Consider the following 25,358-nt stretch of genomic DNA (forward strand, 5'->3'; position numbering starts at 1 on the left):
TAGAAAAATATAAACGACGAGCAGTCATTCCTGACGTTGCAGTATACTCGGTATCCGCGTTAGTTGCATCCACCGGATTAGTATTATCGGCGCTGACCCCTGTAACAACTGCAGTAGCAGTAACAATACGCCTTTCATCATCAGCGGCACTTGCAGGTGTTTTTAATATAATTGCGAAAAAGATATCCACGTGCACGAGCATAAAACTACACGACTATGTCACGCGGTTAAACACAGCAGCAACAGCATACTCAAAATTATCGTCGCTGATATCATCAAGCCTCAAAGATGAAAAAATATCAAACTCCGAATTAGCGTCAATGGTTAAGACATACGATGAAGTCTAACATTTGAAAACAACGAAAATGAATAATAAAAGAATGACTTCAGCAGATAGCCGCAAATGCAACTCCGGCAAGGACCACAGTGATAACAGTGAGCTCAACCAAGCCTGAATTCAGTATTAATTTTCCAACTGCGAAATCGCGTTAGGACAGTTGCGAGTATATCACAGCTGGCCCAATATCAGATCAAAATCATTTGGTGGACTACCAGCAAATAATTCGTTTGTGTTTGCAAATAAAAATAAACAGGATGGTTCACCCGACTGGAACGTTGTTGGTATACCAACCGGAAGGTGTCAAATCGAAGAAATCAATGAGGAATTACAACGTTGAATAAAAATATCACAGGGAAAGAATCCAAGATAACAATAACAGCTCATGAACCAACTCTGTCTTCTGCAATCGAGATAAACTCACCCGACTACGCCGTAGATATATATCAGAGTTCGATTAGAACAGTGTTAGGATGGCCTGAAATCCCACCGGAATATCAAGGACCACCAGAATCAACCCTGGATAAGATTAAGCCTGCTGAGAAGAACTTTATAACAACTCCAAAATATCGAAATAAATATCCGTGGAAAGAGGGAAAAGACTGATGGACTAAAGATTATTTTGCTAGTTATTTCCCACTGGAGGGAGAATGGCGTTCCTACCCCGGCGGATATTATCCCCGAATAGTGGGACAATTGTACACATATGACGATAAATTAGATCCCATCATCAATCAATCAGCGAACTACAAAATTTATTTCCAGCGCGGTACAATACTACAGCGATGATATAAAGCAACAAATCATTGAAATGATACACCATTTCAATCGTGTTATGTCGGATCTTGAATACATCAATCATGTCATTATTTCGAACAAGGATGAACGCGATGATCTCGTTGACCATCATACAGGACCCAGAACAGCAATGACGCTTAAACAATTATTTCTCAATCAATATAAAATAACCGAGGCGGATTTACCAGCATTTAAGATACCCATCCTTGGAATCGACAAACTAAAAAAATCGGTTAATGATATCATTGATGAGTTCTTTCCTAAAATACTTGCTGGTTGGAAAAGGATAACATCGCCGGCAACTATTCTCCGGCACAATAATGATTCACAAGGGCAAGGACGAGATTTATCTCCGGAAATCGTAAATATAACTTCAGTGGTCGCTGTCAGTCTTATGTGTGATGTAATTGATAACAGCTACAGCACGGACACAACAATATTAACTCAAGCGCAGCAGGGATTCATTCTTTATTCATTCACACCAAAAGAACCGCCTGGATTTTTGATTGTACAAAAACCGATCAATCCATTCTATCTACGATGTCACTGTTATCAAGAATAAATTTGAAACTAACATACCAATCAGGCCACTTGTTGGATTTGAGAAATGAACGGTAAATATTAATTTACTTGTGAAATCGTGAAACTGTTGACAGTTTTAAATCTACTATTCAAGAAAACAGTAAAAAAAATAATTCTCCTGACAGTCAAGGTGGATTTTTTTACTGACTGTCGCTCAGAATTACAAATATATTATAAGAAATTTATTTTTTACTGAAAATCTGTCGAATTTCTCAATTCTGAAGGGTATTTAGGTAGTCAAAATCGTGTGCATCGACTGATTTGTTAATTCTCAAGGGCGTTTAGGTAGTCAAAATCGTGTGCATCGACCGATTTCACAAAAAAGTATAATAATTTTATTTTTGTGCACTGGCAGCAGTAAAAATATTTTATTTATTATATTTTGTGCACATCGACTGATTTGCTAATTCTGATAAGGTGTTTACTATTAAAAATCGTGCAAATCATTCGATTTGCTAATTCTGATAGGGTGTTTACTAGTAAAAATCGTGCAAATCTAACATTTCAGTGAAAAATAGTGAAATCTGTCAGTGGTGAAAGAAAAAAATAATTCTCCGTCCTTGTGGACTGACGTACTACTTTCACTTTCATTTCCACATCCTTGATAAAATTCTTGAAATCAACGAGTCTAACTTTCGTTTTCACGATCTGACATAATTTTTCTTAGTTGCCTCACAGGAGAATTAATTATCTTCTTTGCTTCATATTCAAGAGATAATTCCGACCTAATGTTTTCGATTGCACGAGAGAGACTGACAAATTCTTGTATCCGTGTTTCTTCTACTGTGGCTAGTGATTGACACATAGCCGTCTGAATCTTTTTTCTAAAACTATATTGTGATTGTAAAATATATCTTCCTTCGTGTTTAGCTTCCTGCAGTGTTTCAAAATCAGAAATATTTTTTTCAGGATTTAATTCATCAGATATATTTATGCCATCATATTCTAATTTTTAATAGCAGAAATTATATCATTGATATTTTCGTAATTCATTATTATATATATCGAATATTATATATTTAAAAGAAAAATATTTAGACCAAAAATAAACAGTAGCATGATGAGCGGTTATCATTCATGAATTATCCCTCACTGGCCTGTGTGTCTTTGGGAGATATTTGTCTTTGTTTGAGACTTTTGTTTCTTGAGGCTATTTTTGTCTTTTCTTGCATCCCATGACCGTTTCTTTTTGGCCAACATTCTTTCTGAATGTTTTTTTTGTGGGTACCCATGTGACTTCGAGCTTATACATCCACGCTACTATTTATTTTGGGAGCGAAATACATTCGTGTACACCCCACCCTTCAGGATCAAATCCCGGGGTAAGTGCAAAAGAGATGTACACGGGCTGCTGGCGCCCCTACTATATAGAAAAACCCTATAAATCGGTACCGTCAACAATATGCCCGTTACGGGATTCGAACCACTGACCCCCAGAACGAGAATCATCCAAACTACCACTGCGCCATGGTTCTAATTTACTGGTATATGATTTAAAAATTATTATGTAGTTACCTTCGTGGGAAGTGTAATACAGAGAGTGAACAATTTGCAGCTGAATACACAAATTCAAATTTGTACCCAATAAGTCAGATTTGATAATATATATACCCGAAAACCACAAATATATTGTCTGTGAAAAAATATTATTTATCGTAAATAAACGATTACGCCTACCTGTACTGGCAACCCTTGATAAAATCGACGGGAAGTAATCGTATACTTCCGTGTTAATCTTACAGGTAACTCAGAGAATTGTTTACCTTCACACACTGTGGCTTGTAGTGTGTATACAATAGACGGTTCGCCACAAAACCCTGTTTCGATTGCAAAAAAATAACACAACTCGAAATTTATTTATTTTCTAGATAATATATTAGCTGTAAAGGGGTAATGACGTGTATTGCGCAATCTCAAGGGAGGTAATTCCATCATTGACTTTACACAATCGCTGCAGAGTTATCTCCGTTATCTGTATCTAGCACCATTTGGACATAGTAAAACGAAATCTAGGCATCATGCAAGTATGAAAAGATCGATTTGGTTATATTTTCTGCAACATATCGTACCGCCCCGGAGTTAATACCGAAATATTTGCTAGCCGCGATCATTGACTAAAAAACTCTCTCTTCGCCGGTCTCCACATTGAAAGATTTAACTACCTTAGGCTTTCTGTTCCCCCCAGCATTCCCACATGCAGCATTCTCACTTTGTGTGATATCTTGCAGGTTAGATAAATTATTATTAAGTTTCTCTCCGTCAATATGATCGATCACAAGACCGTCTTTGATCTCCCCAAAGAAACATTCGTACACAAACCTGTGGCAGAAATACATCTTCTCCCCCCCAGCAGTAAATTTAAGATAACCAGCATTATTAACTATACCAACTGGTTTTTTCAACCTACAGTGTATAAATGTACCATCACGATTTGCTTCATAATCCTTGATGATGGGATGTCTGACAAATTCTTTTTGCTCCATTATATATAAAGTAGTTGTCTAAATCATAATTTGTCTGAAAATTTATTTAAATAATCCTCTTCACGTTTTATAACTCTGTCACTGTCATTATTTTTTATCATAATATCTTTTAAGTTCCTTGTATCGCTTGTCACCACAACGCGCGCACAACTGTGTCTTTCTCCGGACTCCGACACCACATCGCAGACACGGTATTGGTCCTAAGCTTCCATTAAGAACGCACTGCAAATGTTGCCCGCAGAATTCTTTTATACAGGATTTGTTGCAAGGAATCAATGAACCCATCCTAAGCCATGTACACTGATTTCGTACTTGATTCATTATATATAACATTTTTATTTAAATGTTTGTCTTAATTATATATGAATGAGTTTGAGAGATTGTCTACAATCAAGCCATGGAAAGATTCTAGATTCGATCTTGACAGACTAACCCCTGACTCTCGGAGGAGAGCTCTGACTGATCTGATTGATATTATCAGGGATGCCAAAAAAGAATTTCGTGATGATGGAGCATCTCACATGTGGTCGACATTCAAAATTATACGCGACGACTCTGTCATTGGTGCTACAATGAACGATACACGAGCGAAAGCGATTATCAATTACCTTAATCAGAAATATCTTCTCATAATAAAGTTTATTGTGCAATACGTGGATTATCCGTGACAAACGTGATCCTGTCCTTGTTAATGGAAAAACTGCTATATTAAGTAAAGATTCCAAACCAGGAATATTAACTGGGATTGACAGACCATATTGCACTCGATCGTATCCTGTGTCCTCGGTTATTTATGGAATTTATCAACTAAATGATTTACCTAACATTAATGATCTTGCCCAGATGAGATTTTCATCATTGAATTGTGTAGCCAAGCGAGTAATGGAATATTTTACAAATGCGAAGTGTGGAAACGGTTTAACCGATCTGCGACGTGAAAAAATAGCGAAGTGGGCTGAGCAGGTCAAAGATACAGGAGCGTCAATAAACGATGTCGCTGAGTTATCAAGTAAATTAAAATTTCCAATGGTAGTAAAAACATTAACCAGAGAGGTTTTATATGAATCGCCGAAGAAATCGAGAGGGACACCGATTGAAATTATTGATCATAACGCTCACGCGTGGACCTCCGCGGTAACAATATTTCCACGAGATCTTACTCCCCAGAAAATATGTTCGATTTTATTAAACAGATTAGTAAAAACGACCCCGTGTCAATGTGGTTGTTTAAGAGTTCCGAAGATGAAGAATACTATCAATTTGTAAGACCCAACGGTGATTTATATCGTAAAGAATCTCTCCAACTCGCAATGAGAAAACTCGCGGAAAGATATTCAGAAAATACTGAGCAATAATTAAAAAATTGTTTTACAGTTCCGTCAGTTGCTGCCCACGCCGCGAGAGAGAGAAATTCATGGAGACCAACACGCGCTGAGTTCCTCAAAGATATTCAGTTAAATTGTATCGAATATGGACATGGCGGCTTGTGGAATACCGAATATAACCACAAGGATGTCATTTCGGTGGATATGGTTGCGTGTTATCCGGGAAGTTTTCTCGGGATGGGTGAGTGTGCTGGATATTTTAAAAGATTCTGGCATCCTACAAACGAGATGACACGAGTGACGATTAATGGTCCATTACGCGATTTTGATCTGACAGGATTCGCTCGTGTAGTGTCGTTTGAATTCGCTAAGAATCTTCATCCGTGTGGTTATGTTTGGTTTGGTAGACACGTCTCGGAGTGACGCTGGGCACCAATAGTGTTATTACGATAGATGCTTGAGAGTAACGTCTTAATATTATTGACAGTCAGTGAACTAATTATATCATATCGGACGCAGACCTCGGTTTGGTTACCAACACCGGAGCGTACCAGTGTAGATGAGGTCATCGATGATTATAAGCGGGAATGTCCAAATGCCCCTGTTGATGTCATCGTCGATAATGCTCCTAATATTCTCAGCAACAGTGAAAAAACCGCAAAAGATCTCGGTAGAAAAATAATTGGTAAATTTACTCAGGGTGGTGCGTATGATTATAAACGGCATCACGCACGATTGATTATGGATGACGTTGAATTAGATTTTATAATTGCCGATGCCGCTGCGAGAAATATATTTTGTAATCGGGAAGACGCTTACTTGTCTGACGTAACACGGTTGGGCACAATTGTTAGTTACACTGATGGAGATTCTCCTCAGTATACACATTTAAGATCTTCAATGCTCGCTTATGTTTCTATAAATTTGATATCGATGATAAATAGATTTCCTGACACTGCAGTTAGATTTGCAACGGATTCATTTTACTTGAATAAAAAATATTCAGAATTTTTGGCTCGGTTTACAAGCACGAATGCATCATGGGGTTCGTGGAGAATAAAAATGGAAATGTTACATTGCTATTGTAAATCCGCGGATGTTGCGGTTAAAGATAGTTATCGCAGCGATCAGATATCAGAATTATCGTCAGAGCCATATGTGTATGATCCAGTATCCAGACACAAAACGGTTTATTTGAACGGACCGGGAGGTTCTGGTAAGACAACTCGGGTAATCGAATTATTTCAACAGAAACACGATGATATGACTGTGCTAACACCAACACACAGACTTGCCAGGGAGATGAAACAACGAGGAGTAAATTCTTGTACTTATCATAGTTTTGTCAAATACAGCGGTGGCACATGGACTCACGATCGAATGGGAGAGAAATATATTCCAAAGATCATCATTTGGGATGAAGTGTGCACAGTGTCGTTGGAAATATTAAAAACATTTATCGATTGGTTGTTATTGAAAAATACAGCTGTGATAATGTGCGTCCATCACGGCCAACCACCTCCGTTTGTTGGACCATCTCCACACGATTGGTGAAGAATTTTGTAGACTACGTTGAAGAAATAACTGATGATCATAGATCTCTTGATGCAGAATTAAGAGAATTTAAAAAATTAATCAGATTACAACCGAATAAAATTCAATGTGAAATAGCGCGTTAAATAATTTCAGAAACTTCCTTGAATGACTTTTGGGATACGTGGAGACCAAACAATTTGATAGTGGCAAGTAGAAAGATAGTCAGAGACACACTTCAACAGCGGTTGTTTCAGTTAGATAAAGAAAAAAACGTTTCCAGTGCCGATGTGTTATCGACCAGCTGATACGCGACGACAGAATATCGACGTTGATATACCAGGACAGACCGAGTCAAGGAAACAGAATCTCGTATTAAATGATATTGTCGCAGTTGATGTCAGTGTTGTTGAGGATGCGCTACACGCTGACCAATCTCCGTGAACGGTAGGATACGCAATGACGATTCACTCATCTCAGGGATTAACTATTACTGATACAGTTGTTTGGATCGTTAATGATCGTATCGAATGGTCGAATTTAGTTTATTTGGCGGTGTCTAGAGTCAGAAAAATATCTCAGCTGTGGAGAATCGTCATGTACTCGTCAGAAACCATTAATGATGATATTGACAAGGATATAATAAGAAAAAAATTGGCTGGTTATAAACAAAGTGACAAAAAAAACAACAACTCGATTTTGATCTCGACGTTGAATTAATTAACGCGCTGAAACAACGGCAGAATAATCACTGTGCGAGCTGTAATTGTATAATGTTTATGGCAGTACTCAAGTAAACACCCAAGACAATTTACCGTAGATAGAAAAGATAACATCCGCGGTCATACACGAGAAAATGCGTTGTTGACCTGTCTTGAATGTAATCGACGTCGGGGTGCTAGTTAAGTGATCGCGGTGGTAATCGTGAGTCTTCGGGAATTACTTGTAATTGTTCACGTCTAAATCCATGTTGAGGAGCAGTTGAATCCAGTCTGTAGATTGCGGGTCTACCCGAGGATCTTGTTACGTTTAATATCTTGTGTGTCGTGATGCTCCAAATAGGATCAGTTTTTTTTTTTTAACCACCTTCAAGTTCACCGGGCTCATATAAATATCTTACAATGTCATTACCCAGCACTGGTTGTGTTGAAAACTCAGTCGTTGTGTTGTCATACGCGCGCGCTTGATTGTATTAATTGGTTTCAACGCAGTTATTCGTGTAATGTCATTATTTAACGCGGTTATGACATTTGGTGATCTTGCAACCCATTCACGAGATCTCTTGTCTTGAATGAATTCCTTCGCGTATTGATATCCAAATAACCGCTCAGCAAGTGTTCGATTAAATCGTTCAACAGTTGCCTGATCGCGATGAATTGCAGTATGTCCTCGTCTGATGGTGACGTTATGTTGCTTCATCAACGATGATACTGCATCCTGAAATTCTTTGCCAGGATCAACTTGTAACAGCTGTGGCCATTGCAAAGGTCCACGTTGATAAATTCGTTTAAACGCAGAAGCAACTTCACCACCTGTCTTTGTTGACAACGGCTCTGCTTCTTTATATCTACTTGCAACGTCAACGGCAGTTAACGCGTATTTATATGTTATTTAACGTCTTTGGATTTTAACGGTATCATGTGGCAGAAAAAATATATCAGCCTGATGAACTTCGTTAGGAACACTAACATCAAAATGTGCAGAGTGAATTTGTTTAGGTGGTGGTAGGTAATTTTGCCATATTGCCTGTCGGGATAACCATTTTTTAGCAGTAACACGTGTAACCTTTGCTGCTTCGGCGAGTTTACTAATCGCTGTGTTACCCTTCCAGTATCCTCTTGGGGAATAATAAATAGATTCCATTATAATTAATTACCAGCACCTAGCGCTAATTTACCTTTCATTGCGGATCTTAATAACCAATTAGCCAATGATTCCTTGAAAGATTTATTCGTAATGGAATTTAGCGCGTGAATTAATTTAACATATGTTATGTGTCTGTGCTGCAGATCTTTATTTTTATAAGCTACATCATGAGCATGACACGCTTTATCAATAGCGTTTATCGGATGCTCACCTGGTTTTGGTTGGTCTTGGTTGTCAAGTCTAATATCAAGTCGGGTTCCAGGACTACAGTAATTATATCCTGGAAGATGTTTTTCTCCTGGGTATTTAGCCCACGGAGCTCCCGGTTATTTCGTTAATTTTGTTGCAATATCACCTCCTTGTCAGCGGGAATAAATTTAAATTTCTTTGTACTACACCGCGTACACTTACCGGTAACCGCTGATCTGTTATTTTTTGTTGTAATGGTTGTTAGATCACCTGTTGGGGTATGTGTCCTGCATTTCACACAATATAAATCCATATTCTTTTTATATATTTCTATAACATGGAAATCACTGACTTTTCTGCAACAAGAAAACGAGAACCAGTCAAGCATCATGCTGCGCTACCAAATTCTGTTTGTATGATTATCATAGGTCCATCTGGAAGTGGTAAGACACAACTGCTACTCAATTTGATAATGAAGTGGATGAAGTGGGATAAGTTGTATTTGGTAGTACCATCAGTTGATGATCAACGACGCTACGACGTACTCAAAGATTTTAATGAAAACGCAAGATCGTTAAATGAGCGCGGTGATGATGTTATTGAATTTATCACTGATATCAATGATGCACCGAGTGTTGATGATATTGATGGATTCGTTAACAATTTAGTAGTGTACGATGATGTAATGCTTGATAAACAATCAAACCCTGCTCGGATATTTTCTAGAGGTAGACACAAAAACTCTGATGTGATTTATGTAACCCAGCGGTATACATAAATACCAACAGTGATCAGGGATAATTGTAATATTCTTGCTGTGTTTAACGGAGTTGATACACATACACTGAGAAATATTCATCATACCTGGTGTAGCGGTGATATGGACATAAACAAGTTCAAAAATTTATTTAGTCGGACTCCGTTAACCCAACACGGATTTATAACAATAAACTTACACGATCCTCGAGCACGATACCGAGTCGGTCTTGATAGGATTTTTGGATAATAGCAGCAGAGAGGGTGCGGCTCCAAATTGGCACCGACACGATCGCGTACTTTCTTTCGATGTATCGCGATTATAAAAACATATCAGCGATAGGATGGGTAAGCCAATTCGTCGCTGACAGGGTTGTCTTACGCTGGATATCGCGATTTTTTGTTTTTTTTTGCGATTTTCCAGGAAGGCTTATTTTGGCGAAATACGAGTGAACCAATTAGAGTCAGTTCACCCTCTCTGCTACTTATTTCAAAATATAGCACGTCTTGATGTAAGTATTTAACTACATACACAAATACGTATGCACTTTTTATATGATGTATAGATTAAAGGTAGTAAAAAAACTGCTTAAATATAGAATTGTTGTCATCTAAAGAGTGTGTGGGAAGTTTTGATGTAAATCTTTAAATGACTCATCCGTCTCAACTGAAGAGTCTGTGCCGAGTTTTCATGAAATGATTTAAGTAGTTGAATCATCTCAGCTATAGAGTCTGTGTAAAGTGCATGTACTGTTAAATGAATACATATAGATTGTATTGTCTAATGAAATTTAAAGTCCATGTGCTGTCCAGTAATATTTATATTGTTTTGTCTAACAAAATTCAAAGCGCATGTACTATCCAATGTACTGCAGTGAGATTTATTGTCTAATGGAATTCGAAGTACGTGTATTGTCCAATCGACTCCATACTGATTGTATTTTCTCGCCCATGCGACACAGAAATCATTTCCACTCTCAGTCTGGTTATCAAAGACCTGTCATCTCAGTCATGGTATCCACTCACTAGTGACTGCTTTTAAAAAGAAACCCTTGATGTCTTCTGTTGTGTACCTGAAGGGGTTGTCTTAAAATCCAACAACAACAACATATATATAACAGAAAGAAATTCATTCATAAAGCAATTTTAGGTCTCTCCAACTTTGATAATACCATAAAACCTCTCTCTCTCTCTCTCTCTCTCTCTCTCTCTCTCTCTCTCACACACACACACACACACACACACACACACACACAAAGCTGAGCTATTTATAGAGCTCTAGACAGGCAATACACAAACCAAACTCTCACAAGTGCTGCTACAAAGCCGGCCAAATCCAGAAATGTGTTATGTCAAACTGGTTTCTGTAACCTTTGTCGAATACCCACAATCCGCCCATGTTGAATCAAATATAGTAATGTGATTGCAAATGTGAACTCCCATTTTTACCAGCCAGAGTTACTCATTCATCAGTCTACATGCTGTTTGACAAAATGATTTTCATGTAGATTATTAGTGCACTAGTGATAGCAGCACTTGCCATATCTTCATGAATTAGAAATGTCCTGATTTCACTTCACACTTCGTTAGAACTGAACCCAGTAGGCATATTGTATTACACAGCATCGTACTGTTGTCTACCATATAACGTTTTCCAAATTAGAACTGATGAAAGCTAAAACTCAACCATATAAAAGATATTAAATTTGTATTGTCAATTTCATATTACATCCATTGATTAAATGTGAGAATACAGTACTAATATCAAATGATTTTATGTTTCTATTGTCTCATGCATAGAAATGTGTTTAACAGGTCATCCTGTTGCCTCATTAACATATTCGTCTTAATGCGCAGTATTCGATAAACAAAAGCACGTGGCTTGAGAAGCTCATTACTAAGTGCTTCCAACACATAACAATTATAACCTTTTCATATTTTTGTTTCCTTTTCTAAGTCTAGCATATAGAGCTAGATTCTACTTAAATAATTATTCAAATATAAAAAATTACAAAACCTGATGACCTTTATATGGAGTGAGAAGCAAGAATAGTACCCAATGAATACTGAGTTTTGAATCTACTAACTAAATTGCTCGGGTGCGGGGTTATTTTAATTTCGTTGGATACATTCAGGTGAGTAAAATAATCTATGTCGGTGTTTGTACTGAGACAAGGAAATCCCAATCGCAGGGTTAAATTATTTGTCTCCTGATGAGACTATGCCTAGTGTGGAGACAAATAATATAACCCCGTGACTGGGATTTCCATGTCTTGGTCCAAACGACAGCCTAGATTCTGATAGAATAACGAAATTCATGTGTTTGCAATCCCCAGTAGATTTTAAAGTCTGTATACTGTCGAATGAAATTCATACTAAATTTAATCTCCAACAAAATTCATAGTGCACGTACAGTTCAATGGAATTAATGTATCATGTACTATCCAACTGCTTTCAACCTGCATAAGCTGTTCAATAACATTCATAGTGAATGAACTACTGAAACGAATTCATTCTTCATAAACTATACAATTGAAATCAAAATGCATGTATTGTCTAACAAGATCAGAGTGCATGTACTGTGAAATGAATTCAGGTGCATGTACTGTCCAGTGAAGTTCATATTTTATAGATTGTCAAATGGAATTGAAGGTGTATGTATTGTTCACTGGAATTCATATTGCATGTACTGTTCCACTGATTCAAAGTATATACATTGTTCCATGGGATTGAAAGCGCATGTCATGTGATATTCAATGCGATTCAGGATCCATATAATGTTCAAAAGATTCAGTGTGCATATACTATTCAATGGGATTCAAAGTGCATATACTGTCTAATCGGATGCACAGTGCATATACTGTCTATTGGGATTCAAAGTGCATGTACTATTCAATGGGATTCAAGGTACATGTCCTATTGGGATTTAAAGTGCATCTGCTGTCTAATGGGATTCACAGTGCATGTACAGTCTATTGGGATTCAAAGTGTATGTACTGTCTAATGGCATTCACAGTGCATGTACTGTCTATTGGGATTCAAAGTGCATGTACCGTCTAATAGGATTCACAGTGCATGTACTGTCTAATGGGATTCAAGGTACATGTACTGTCTAATGGGAATTACTGTTTAATGGGATTCAAGGTGCATCTGCTACCTAATGGGATTCACAGTGTATTTACTGTCTATTGGGATTCAAAGTGCATGTACTGTCTATTGGCATTCACAGTGCATGTACTGTCTAATCGGATTCAAAGTGCGTATACTATTCAATGAGATTTGCGGTGCATGTACTCCTTAATGGGATTCAAGTTGCATGTACTCTCTAGTGGGAATTACTGTTTAATGGAATTCAAGGTACGTGTACTATCTAATGGGATTCAAAGTGCATCTGCCACCTAATGGGATTCACAGTGCATGTACTTTCTATTGGGATTCATAGTGCAGGTATTGTCTATTGGCATTCACAGTGCATGTACTGTCTAATCGGATTCAAAGTGCATATACTATTCACTGGGATTCACGGTGTATGTACTCCCTAATGGGATTCACAGTGCATGTACTGTCTATTGGAATTCACGGTGCATATACTGTATAATGGGATTCAACGTGCATGTACTGTCTAATAGGAGTCACGGTTCATGCACTGTCTAATGGGATTCACAGTGCATGTACTGTCTAATAGGAGTCACGGTTCATGTACTGTCTAATAGGATTCACAGTGCATGTACTGTCTAATGGGATTCACAGTGCATGTACTGTCTAATAGGAGTCACGGTTCATGTACTGTCTAATTGGATTCATAGTGCATGTACTGTCTAATGGGATTCACAGTGCATGTACTGTCTAATAGGAGTCACGGTTCATGTACTGTCTAATATGATTCACAGTGCATGTACTGTCTAATGGGATTCAAAGTGCATGTACCACTGGGATTCACAGTGCATGTACTGTCTAATGGGATTCACAGTGCATGTACTGTCTAATGGGATTCACAGTGCATGTACTGTCTAATAGGAGTCACGGTTCATGTACTGTCTAATAGGATTCACAGTGCATGTACTGTCTAATGGATTCACAGTGCATGTACTGTCTAATAGGAGTCACGGTTCATGTACTGTCTAATTGGATTCAAAGTGCATGTACTGTCTAATAGGAGTCACGGTTCATGTACTGTCTAATGGGATTCACAGTGCATGTACTGTCTAATAGGAGTCACGGTTCATGTACTGTCTAATAGGATTCACAGTGCATGTACTGTCTAATGGGATTCAAAGTGCATGTACTGTCTAATTGGATCCAAAGTGCATGTACTGTCTAATAGGAGTCACGGTGCATGTACTGTCTAATAGGATTCACAGTGCATGTACTGTCTAATGGGATTCACAGTGCATGTACTGTCTAATAGGAGTCATGGTTCATGTACTGTCTAATAGGATTCACAGTGCATGTACTGTCTAATGGATTCACAGTGCATGTACTGTCTAATAGGAGTCACGGTTCATGTACTGTCTAATTGGATTCAAAGTGCATGTACTGTCTAATAGGAGTCACGGTTCATGTACTGTCTAATGGGATTCACAGTGCATGTACTGTCTAATAGGAGTCACGGTTCATGTACTGTCTAATGGATTCACAGTGCATGTACTGTCTAATTGGATTCAAAGTGCGTGTACTGTCTAATAGGAGTCACGGTTCATGTACTGTCTAATAGGAGTCACGGTTCATGTACTGTCTAATAGGAGTCACGGTTCATGTACTGTCTAATAGGAGTCACGGTTCATGTACTGTCTAATAGGAGTCACGGTTCATGTACTGTCTAATGGGATTCACAGTGCATGTACTGTCTAATAGGATTCACAGTGCATGTACTGTCTAATGGGACTCACAGTGCATGTACTGTCTAATAGGAGTTATGGTTCATGTACTGTCTAATTGGATTCACAGTGCATGTACTGTCTAATGGATTCACAGTGCATGTACTGTCTAATAGGATTCACAGTGCATGTACTGTCTAATAGGAGTCATGGTTCATGTACTGTCTAATGGGATTCACAGTGCATGTACTGTCTAATAGGAGTCATGGTTCATGTACTGTCTAATAGGATTCACAGTGCATGTACTGTCTAATAGGATTCACAGTGCATGTACTGTGTAATGGATTCATAGTGCATGTACTGTCTAATGGGATTCACAGTGCATGTACTGTCTAATAGGAGTCACGGTTCATGTACTGTCTAATAGGATTCACAGTGCATGTACTGTCTAATAGGAGTCACGGTTCATGTACTGTCTAATAGGATTCACAGTGCATGTACTGTCTAATGGATTCACAGTGAATGCATGCTCAGTGCAATGCAATTCATAGTGCACGTACTGTCCATTGGAGTTAAATAGCCTAACAGCAATGATAATGTCACAATTTTGATCGTTCTTACATTTTTATTTTCTTTTATTGACTCGTATTGTTTGCATGTACTCTACATATTGTCTTCTTTTTTCTTATCATTTTACGCTTTCAGTGTCAATTAAAATTTAAATTTACATTCTCATTACTTTAAACCTTATTTAAATTATGATCAGATTGCACTTGCCAGTGTTTTATACTTACATATTATCACCACTGGGAACTTCGACCAATATATTTATTTATTTATTTCAGATGTGCCAGACACATGCGGTATTCAATGTTGTTTACGAGATGAGATATCAAATGAACTGCTTTTCAAAAATGGTGAGACCGCATATAGAAATATAAATTTTGTGTTTACGGTAATAATTTGATTGCATGTTTGATGCTAGACACCAATTCAACTTGTGTGTCTTTTGTATTATAAAAGTACTCTAGACACAGTTCAAGTCTCAAACATACATACATGACATATTCAAGGGATATTAGAAAATATCACTGGAAGACTATCACCCCCCACCCCCAACACACTCTCTCTCTCTCTCTCTCTCTCTCTCTTATAGATGGAGCAATAGGAATTAGGGAACAAAGGAATGAAGGTAAATTTTGTTAGGACGAGACAGGAAGATGAAAGCAATCACAGCAAACAAAGCGTGTTAAGATCGGGAGTGGGAGGGCATTTTTAAAGGGTTACACTACTGGTTCATATATATATATATATATATATATATATATATATATATATATATATATATATATATATATATATATATATATATATATATTCTTTCCTCTTGTTGAAGGGATGTGAAGCAATAAGCAGGATTCCTCACTCGTCTGGTGGATTGTGCGTCAAATGTTGTGACACTCCTTTCTGTAACCTTGATATCTGTGACACAGGTATAAAAAATCTTTCCTAGCGTATGTATGTATGTTTATATATATATATATATATATATATATATATATATATATATATATATATATATATATATATATATATATATGTGGGGGGGGGTGAATATGTGTGTGTGTTTAAGTAGAATTCATAACAGTAAATTCCACCAATAAAGTAATAATATTTGTGTTTGGAACAAGCAAACAATTTAGTTGTTTTTATAATATGTAATTAATAAACACTGAGGATTAATCAGTGTATATTTGTGCCATACATAGGAAGTAAATTATATTGAATGACGGGATTAATCCTTGAGCTATGAATTGGATGATGGATTAGGCGTTGTTGTACGTTTCTCATATTTAGATAGCTTTCTTGTGACAAATTATATCAACCTATTTCAAATAATACGATGACAACTCCTTTTCTGAAAGGTTTCATTGACATTCACTGAAACATTGTCAGAATTCTATAATCAATTTAATATTTTGTAATGTGCCTGAAATCATTACACAAAATCATGACAGATTGAATAATCAAATCTCCTAATAAATATGTATTATAGATAAGTGCAGAGCAAAGAAGGCATTACAAAGATGCAAACAGATCTGAGTGAAGCAAATTCAAATTAAATTTTTCTATTTTCTTTTGTTTTGCTTATTAGAACAATTCAGTGGGGAAAAAACTGGGGCACGGAATCTGATTTTAAACTAAATTACCACATCAATTTAGACTACGTTATGAGCACAAATAAGTATATGCAAAATTCTATTAATTATTGATATAAGAGGTCCATGCTACAATTACAAAGCATTATTTCTCGTTTCGAATGTCACATAACTTTCCTTTAATATTAGAAATGTGTTCGTAGACGAAGAATGCCCATTGCCGCTTCTTTGGCAATGTATGAAATCCCTAACATAAGCTCAAAAACCAAGGTGCTATAGATTGCCAAAGATGACATTACATCTGCATTAGTGACTGGGTACACAGTATATATTGTTATAGTTGAGTTCTCGAGTACTCGTTTAAAACGTCAAAATTTATCACCCGAAAACTCAGAAACAAATTGTGTTAATAATGTGTTGGGGTTGGTTGGTTGGTTGTCACCATGAAAGGTCAATCCAAAAAAGCCATTATTTCAGATATATCTCACAAAGTGAAGAATTTGGTACATCTTTGTATACCAACCACAATTGATGACATCATCATAATTTTATAAAATATTAGATAATTTGTTTTAAAGGTAAAACAACACACCAAGCAACACCAGCAACAACATCGACGACGATGATTACCACTACAACTGTCACCACCGCTGTGACCACACCAGTGGGAACAACAACTCCATCAACAACAACAATTCCAACAACAACGATTCCAATAAGAACGATTCCAACAACTCCAATAACAACTACGCCAGCAACCCATCCTACACCAAAGCAGACATTACCAGCTGTACACGTGGGCCATATCTACTATGCAAAATATGGGGAAACATTGTCCATAACATGTAGCATTACCGGCAATCCAGCCCCATTTGTGCATTGGAAAAAAGTTGGGGTGAATAACATTTCATGAGAGATCTCTGCACTATTTCTGTTTTGCTTGATGTACATCTTTAATACATGTTTCCATGGCTATGTTTACGGAAAATGTATTTATTTTAGAGTGGTGAATAGGTGAATCTTCTACCAAAAACTTTATATATATATATATATATATATATATATATATATATATATATATATATATATATATATATATATATATAGAGAGAGAGAGAGAGAGAGAGAGAGAGAGAGAGAGAGAGAGAGAGAGAGAGAGAGAAACAGGCGAGGGAGGTGGTCGTTGATTACTGTTATGAAAGATTGGATGATACGTAACTAGTTAACTAAACATCAGTTTACAAGTTTGTAATTGTGGAAGCAACCATAGTTTATGTATGTATGCTGTAACGCTTTCTAAAGCAATACAGTCAACAGCTTCAGGATTGGGCAGAGATGGTCATCTCTACAAGTATATCCCATTTCACCACATAATTAATGCTTTACTGAACCGTGTATAATAACCGCATCAAACGACCGAATAGCATGGACATTTGTTTGCCCTCAGATTACATAACTTCATATCATGGTGCACTCTGTTCATTACAAGTTTAATCTAAAAGAATTTGATGTAGACCCCAATTTGTCAGTGTATCATGCACCTGTAGACCTTAGGACATACATTGGTTGCAGTATTATAGGCATTTTATTAGTCCCATTATGTAGAATATATCTAACGATCTCATAAATATTTCCTTCTAGTCAGAAGTTGTTTTATCAAATACTCCGACATTGATAATACATCATGTCTCAGCAATGGACCAAGGGCAGTATGCATGCGTCGCCAAAAATGCATTAGGCACAGCGTCAGCAGTGACGAGTGTCTTCATTACCAATGGTGAGTTATATCAGAGAAGTATACAGCTTTGCTAAATACTTTGGTTTTGTTTATATTTTGAATATAAGAGTATAGACCAATGATAATTTAATGAAAGATTTTAACCATTCAGTTTAGGCTTAATTTTATTGGTTAAAAATTCTTTCTAACACGGATGTGTACTATATACATATATGAATACATGTATGCTAAGATCAATCTATTCATTTACGCGTACATACATACGGACAGAGAGAGAGAAATACGTGCATAAGGAAAGACACACAGATAGTACAACACAGAAAGGACAAACATAGATATAAAAAATTAGCTTCAGTATCAGCATATAAATACGCAAACTATACACGTGTTCTGTTTACTGTCAGGGGAGTTTGGTATAGCGTAGGGACACATGGAAGCCGTCAGTCCTGGGCGTATACGCTATGTCAAATGAATTCTTTCCCATGACTCAGATCAAAATACAAATGTGGTTGTTTATTTCTTAGATAACCCCTCTGTAACGATTTCCAAATAGCTTAGTTGTTCGGTATGACTGGAATTACAAATAAACAGGGATTCATTTTGAATACGTACTTATAATAATCGTCGCGCTGACGTCTGATAACACATCTAACAGTTACAGTATAGGTGTGATAGAGAAACATTGATTGAACATATGGATTCAACACCAGATCAGTCATTCAAAATGAAATAGATATTTATACATTCTACAAAAATGATACACAGTAAAGACTACATTGGTGTACATATTTGAAAGCTCCGGCAAAACTAGCTTATACATAATTGCTGATGCCATGACCTTGGTGAGCAGTCATGCTTGTCATTGGTCGACCGGAATCACCAACGAAACGCATATTATTTGGCATTTGTTTTATAGGTGAATTCAACGTTATGAAAATATACTAGTGAAAAAGAGTATTATTGAATCCGAATATTAAGTTGGTGGAAAATAGTCGAAATTTTGGGCTGTTAACAGGGACGTTATTCCTCTGTGTAGTTGGGGTTGGGTACTGTTATGGATTTGCAAAGTAATAATTTAATTGTTTTCATATTAATCATTTCTGCAGTACCAACAACAACTAGGACAACTGCAACACATTCAACAGCTTCAACAACTGTGACCAAACCCACTACTCATTCAACAACGTCAACAACTACGACCAAACCCACTACTCATTCAACAACTCCAACAACTATGACTATACCCACTACTCTAACCACTCATGCACCTGTTAAACTGATTGCTCCTACAGAACAGGTGGTTTGGCACGGGGATAATATGTTCACATTGTGCCAAGTAATTGGAGATGGAATGATGCACGTGAAATGGACCGTGCTTTTTGTAAGTTTTTTTCTTCTTCTTCTTACTATTATTATTACACACATACACACTCAAAACAGAAGTTGTAAGGAGCAAAATCTGAGTTGTATGGTGGGTGATTTAGAGTTTCAACACCAAACTTTTGCAAGGTATGCATTATACAATTGCATGTGTGTATGGTACGTTATCCTTGTGCAAAATAAAGCCACACCATAGTTGGTCTAGTCACGTCTTGCGAATAACCCCACGTACATTATCTATAATTTATGTGGCATAGCATTTTCTATTCCATGCATGTCAAAACAAATTCCTGTGTGTTGAAAAACATAATACACATAGTATTTCCAACGAATCTAGAACAACATGTTTTCATACACAGTTTTGTATCTTTCTCTCGGGTTCAGAGCAATGTACCTATGTTTCATCGCATGTAATGATCTTATGTAAAAAATTATAATCTTCTACATTTGTATTTGCCAAACAATCCTGTGCATTTTGAATCTGACGGGCACAAATCCTATTCGTTAATAATTTCTTGGGCAGAATGTAGAAAATTGTCAGCTACCTACTGGATACTAGCATTGTCTCTCTTCACATATACTTCCTAAGATCTGGCTATTTATTTTGAAAGAGATGCCCTTGGGGTATCTTACATTATCTTAAACATTCTCCTTACCACCTCTTGCGAGTTTCATCTATTTCCTCATTCTAGGTTCACCAAGAGCTTAGGTTCATGAACAACATCCATGTCAGCTTTGATATGGAAATATTTTTCCTAATGTTGCAGAAAATGGCCCTATCTATCATTTTGCCACTGCATCAACATATGTGGGGTCGTTTTCAACTATAGAGTGTCTATTTGTTATTAAGTTGAGGTGGCTAGAAGTTATTGCCTTTGTTCTGGAACGTTTCGATTAACCCTATTATTATTATTATTATTATTATTATATTGACTGCTCTGGTGGCCTAGTGGTTAGAGAGTCCGCCCCGGATGCGGGAGGTCGTGGGTTCAATCCCCGGCTGAGTCATACCAAAGACTTACAAAAATGGTACTAACAGCTGCCTCGCTTGGCGCTCAGCATTAAGAGGTTAGTGTTAGGACTGGTCGGCTTGGTGCCAGGATAATGTGTCTGGGTGGGACATCATGCTACGTGTCTGCGGCATGATGCCCCACTGCTAGACATCACTATAAACTGCCACACTGCAGACATCGTAGCGATATGACTGAAAAATTGTTAAAGCTACATTAAAAATCCAAATCACACACACATTGTGTTATTATTATTAGCATATTGCAAGTATTGGATTATGAGTCATAAATGTTCGGAACAGTTATTGATGAGTGTTCTTCCACATATCGGTACTTTGTTTTGTATACTTTGTAACTAGAAGCTTTGTTAATAAATATCAAAACTCAGAGTCAGTGTCTAAACACAGATACGAATGATTAAAAATTAAACACCTGTAGTTTGTTCTTGTGTTAGTCCAGTTTCTGAGACCGACGTTTATCATGGAATCCAAAGAAGAGCAATGCACATAAGAAACTAAATGTATCATTTTTGAGGTTACCTTCCACTATCTGGCAACTAACAAAATCAGCTGTTCTCAGAGAAAGATGCATACATTAGTTACAATATACATGTTGCATTCAGCACCACTTAAGTGACACACTATTATACTCAACTATTTAAAATTAAATAACCACGAAGTGCAAGCTTCTTGTACTCTTTCCAGTCAACGCGACAATTAGAAGTAATGACATTAATATTGTATTTGCTTCATTCTTACAAAATATCAATGAATAACAAATATGCAAGGTACAGGTTAACATATATTTTTTTTATTTTTAAAATGTACCACAAAGAAGAAATCATCTAATGGAAAAGGTTTTAACTTCCCATAAGCCAAGTAAGCATTACCACATGCAAAGTTATTCTTTAATACAGGGAACTGAAGCAAACAACGTCCAAACAGAAAATGGTGTCCTAGAGATAAGGAATGCACAGCCCTATAATGAGGGAATCTACGAGTGTTCTACAGATGGTCTGAATGCGGTCCGTACTTACACCCACATCAGAGTAAACGGAAGTAGGTAAATCATATGGACAACCCCCACCACCACCCCCAGCTCCCCAAAAGCCCGAACAAACCTAGCAAAAACACAGAACAGAGAAAAACAACTCACACTATAGTAGTAGAGCATATATAGTGCAATCTGACACTCAAATATTTGGAATGCCTGTCCATCATTTTCGAACACGCTAATTAGTTCCGACTTTATTATGGCTAATTTAACACTAACGATTTCCTATGAGAACAGCTAATATGGCCTACAATTTTACAAAGATAACGTTTGACGGAAACAAATCCCCAGTTATGTTCTTACTGCAAGTTTTCCGGCACAGTGTCCAATTCGGTTATGAGTTTTTTTGGCCAGTATTCATGAGTGGATTATACTGTTTCCATTCTAATAGGATGTGTACGGTATTATATTCAATGAATATAAATGGAACGCTTACAAGAGATTGTCAGAATATATATTAAGTTTTATACTGAAGGGCATCAAAACTTAAGGTATTGTGATACGAAAGTAGCGAATGGGGTCACCTTGGCGTCAAGGGGAATTAGCATTGAAAAACACCCTGGGTCACTTTGGCGTCAATGGGAAATTTAACATTACGAAAACCCCTGGGTCACTTTGGCGTCAAGGGAAATTTAACATTACGAAAACCCCTGGGTCACTTTGGCGTCAATGGGAAATTAACATGGGAATAAATTGTGGGTCTGTTGAGCGTCAAGGGGAAATGGAACAGGGTCGGGACCCTATTTTAATAAGGTCCCAACCTGATGGGTCTATGGAAATGGAAGAGGGGAAAAAATTGAAACAGGGAGGGTCTCTATATTTAAAAAAAAAAATAAAATAAAAAAGGGTAGGCAATTGAAAGTCAAGATCTTTTCGAGATATTGGAGTGGCCCTGAAAAGGGCCTTTGGGTTTATGTTAATATGCCCTTAACATAAAGGGCATCTGCAATATCGTCTTCGTCTTAGGCTTCGTCTAATGGTAGGTCCAAAGACTAAAACTCATTTGAGGCATCCTTGCCTCTCCACGTAAATCCTACGTATCCACAGGCTTGTGGCGGTCCTATGGACAACTGTCCACTCGGATGGGACATACATCGGTATGTCCGTCCTGAACATCATCGTTGACACAAGCGTAGAAGATTGCACATCGGCCCACATGTTGAGGCGCCGAGAACAAGTGAAGGAATGCAGTGAACTGCACTTATTTATAGGGAGAGAAAGGATTTAAACGGATTGAGTTTGTTGACCAATCCAAACACGCGTTACAAAATTCAGTCAGCCCGCATCCAATCTGAAGAGAGCAGTCTGTGACGTCACGTGGTTTATATAGATTTGCTAGCGCCTGTGCGCAGTCAATTCATGCGACAGTTATTCAACATGACGGAAACTCAAAAAACGATAAATAGGGGTGCACCAGCAATGGAGACCACCCAAGGGAACCCGGACTTACTTTCAGAAGAGGTGAATTGGGATTTTGTGGATTTCCTTACCTCGCAAGAATTTGTTCCGGAACCTTCTCCTTCATTACCACACGTGGAGAATTTTAGACAGAGACAGAAAGAAGAATTGGAGAAATTTATACAACAGCAAAAGGAAGCGGAACAAGCTTTTCTTCTACAGCAACAACAGCAAGAAGAAGAGGTAAGAAAAAAAACAAGAAGAAGAAGAAGCAGCAACAAAGAAACAAGTGTGTGAAAATCAAACGGTCACGGTACTGTTAGACATTTTAGCGGAGTTAAGAAGTCTGAAACAAATGTATCACACTTTTTTATTACGACCGAAGAGAATACGACCTTCCCGAGCTAAACACTCCAACCCTGTGACTAAGCCTACCGTGCCACACTAGTGATTTCAACCAAATCATCATTATCATCATTAACAGTACGCAGTCCAGAAGTAGGCCTTGGCCGTGGCAAAGGCTTAAGACAGTTAAAGTCATGGACAAGATTCAACACGTGCAACCATCCAATGACCAGTTTGACATCACCGATGGAAAAGCCACACTGGACATGACCCACGTCTCTCCTCCTCAAGGGACTGGCCGCAAAAAAAGTCTTATTGGTGAACGACCTTCGCAGCACCAAAAAGAGTTTCGTCCGAATTCACAACCCTCAAGACCAGATGTGTTTAGCCAGGGCTATCGTGGTGGGATGAACCTATGCCAACAAGAACGACACGGCAGAATGGAAAAAAGCCTGGAAACCTATTCAACAATCGGACCGAGCCAAACAACGAAGTGAAGCAGAACTCCTGTTACAACAAGCCAGCCTGTCCAAAGACACACCCTGTGGCATTCCTGAAATGCAAACATTGCAAGATGTCCTAGCTCCACGCTACAACTTGAAAGTGCATCCTCAAGAAATGCGTCGGCCTCTGTTATTTCGAGGGAAAGACTTTAAGGACGGAAAACACATTCATGTCTATCATCACGATGAACATTTCGATACCATTACCAGTATCTCCGGATTCCTTGGGTATGTTTATTATTGTGAGAAATGTGACTATGGCTATAACAATCGAGAACAACACAAGCATTGTGGATCGAAATGCTCAGGATGTTTGGCCTCTCCACCCTGTCTGAGCGAAGGACCAGTGCCTTGTTCGACTTGTTTGCGCACGTTTGTCAGTCCTACCTGTTACCAACAACATTTGAAGATGCAAGGTTCACAGACGTAATGTGTTTGTCAACCGCTGAGATTGTGCCCTACGTGTGGACAAGGTCTACGTACCAATAGTACCAAGGCATACGTATGTTCAGGAAAGAAAAAATGTCACATTTGTCACCACATCGTGGACTTGGAACACCAATGCTACGTGCAAAAATACCAACCCCAACCAGAGAAAGAGGATGGACACAAGAAGAAAGGCAATTTCATCTTTTTCGATTTCGAATGCATGCAAGAGACCGGCATTCACATTCCTAATTTCTGCGTGGCTCATCGATTGTGCGAGAAGTGCATTCAAGAACCTATTGTCAGTCATTGCCCTCACTGCAGCAAGATTCCTGGAGGAGTGAAAAAATCTTTCGGGGACCGAACACGCTAGCTGATTTCGCTCGATGGGTCCTAGACCCCATCGACAAGACATGGAGCCAAGAGGACATCGAACGTTACGGAGATTGTCATCGTGATGCCACGGTGATGGCTCACAATTTCTCCGGATACGATGGACAGTTTCTTTTGAGATACTATACGGAACAAGGCAGCGATCGTCCTAAAGTGACTTTGAACGGAGCCAAAATCATTTTCATGCAAGTGGGACAAGTACAGTTTAAAGATTCGATGAGCTATTTGGCCATGCCTTTGAGTCGAATGCCTAAAACGTTTGGAATG

General features: G+C 37.8%; 1 protein-coding gene across 2 annotated transcripts in view; it reads left to right on the plus strand.

Annotated features, from left to right (window-relative positions):
• LOC149794193 (matrix-remodeling-associated protein 5-like) overlaps positions 1-25,358 on the plus strand; it is a 102,331-nt gene that overhangs the window by 50,462 nt on the left and 26,511 nt on the right. Inside the window, exons 4-10 of one of the 2 annotated variants that reach the window (XM_089968304.1) lie at positions 15,532-15,603; positions 16,083-16,179; positions 17,424-17,740; positions 18,487-18,622; positions 19,690-19,721; positions 19,770-19,964; positions 21,890-22,031. In XM_089968304.1, the coding sequence (XP_089824430.1) occupies positions 15,532-15,603; positions 16,083-16,179; positions 17,424-17,740; positions 18,487-18,622; positions 19,690-19,721; positions 19,770-19,964; positions 21,890-22,031 (991 nt within the window). Of the gene's footprint in view, positions 1-15,531; positions 15,604-16,082; positions 16,180-17,423; positions 17,741-18,486; positions 18,623-19,689; positions 19,965-21,889; positions 22,032-25,358 lie in introns of both variants that reach the window. The other variant, XM_089968303.1, reaches the window with a different exon arrangement.

Source organism: Sinohyriopsis cumingii, chromosome 8, assembly GCF_028554795.1.
Source record: "Sinohyriopsis cumingii isolate HCF-2022 chromosome 8, ASM2855479v2, whole genome shotgun sequence".
In the NCBI taxonomy this organism is placed as follows: Eukaryota; Metazoa; Mollusca; class Bivalvia; order Unionida; family Unionidae; genus Sinohyriopsis; species Sinohyriopsis cumingii.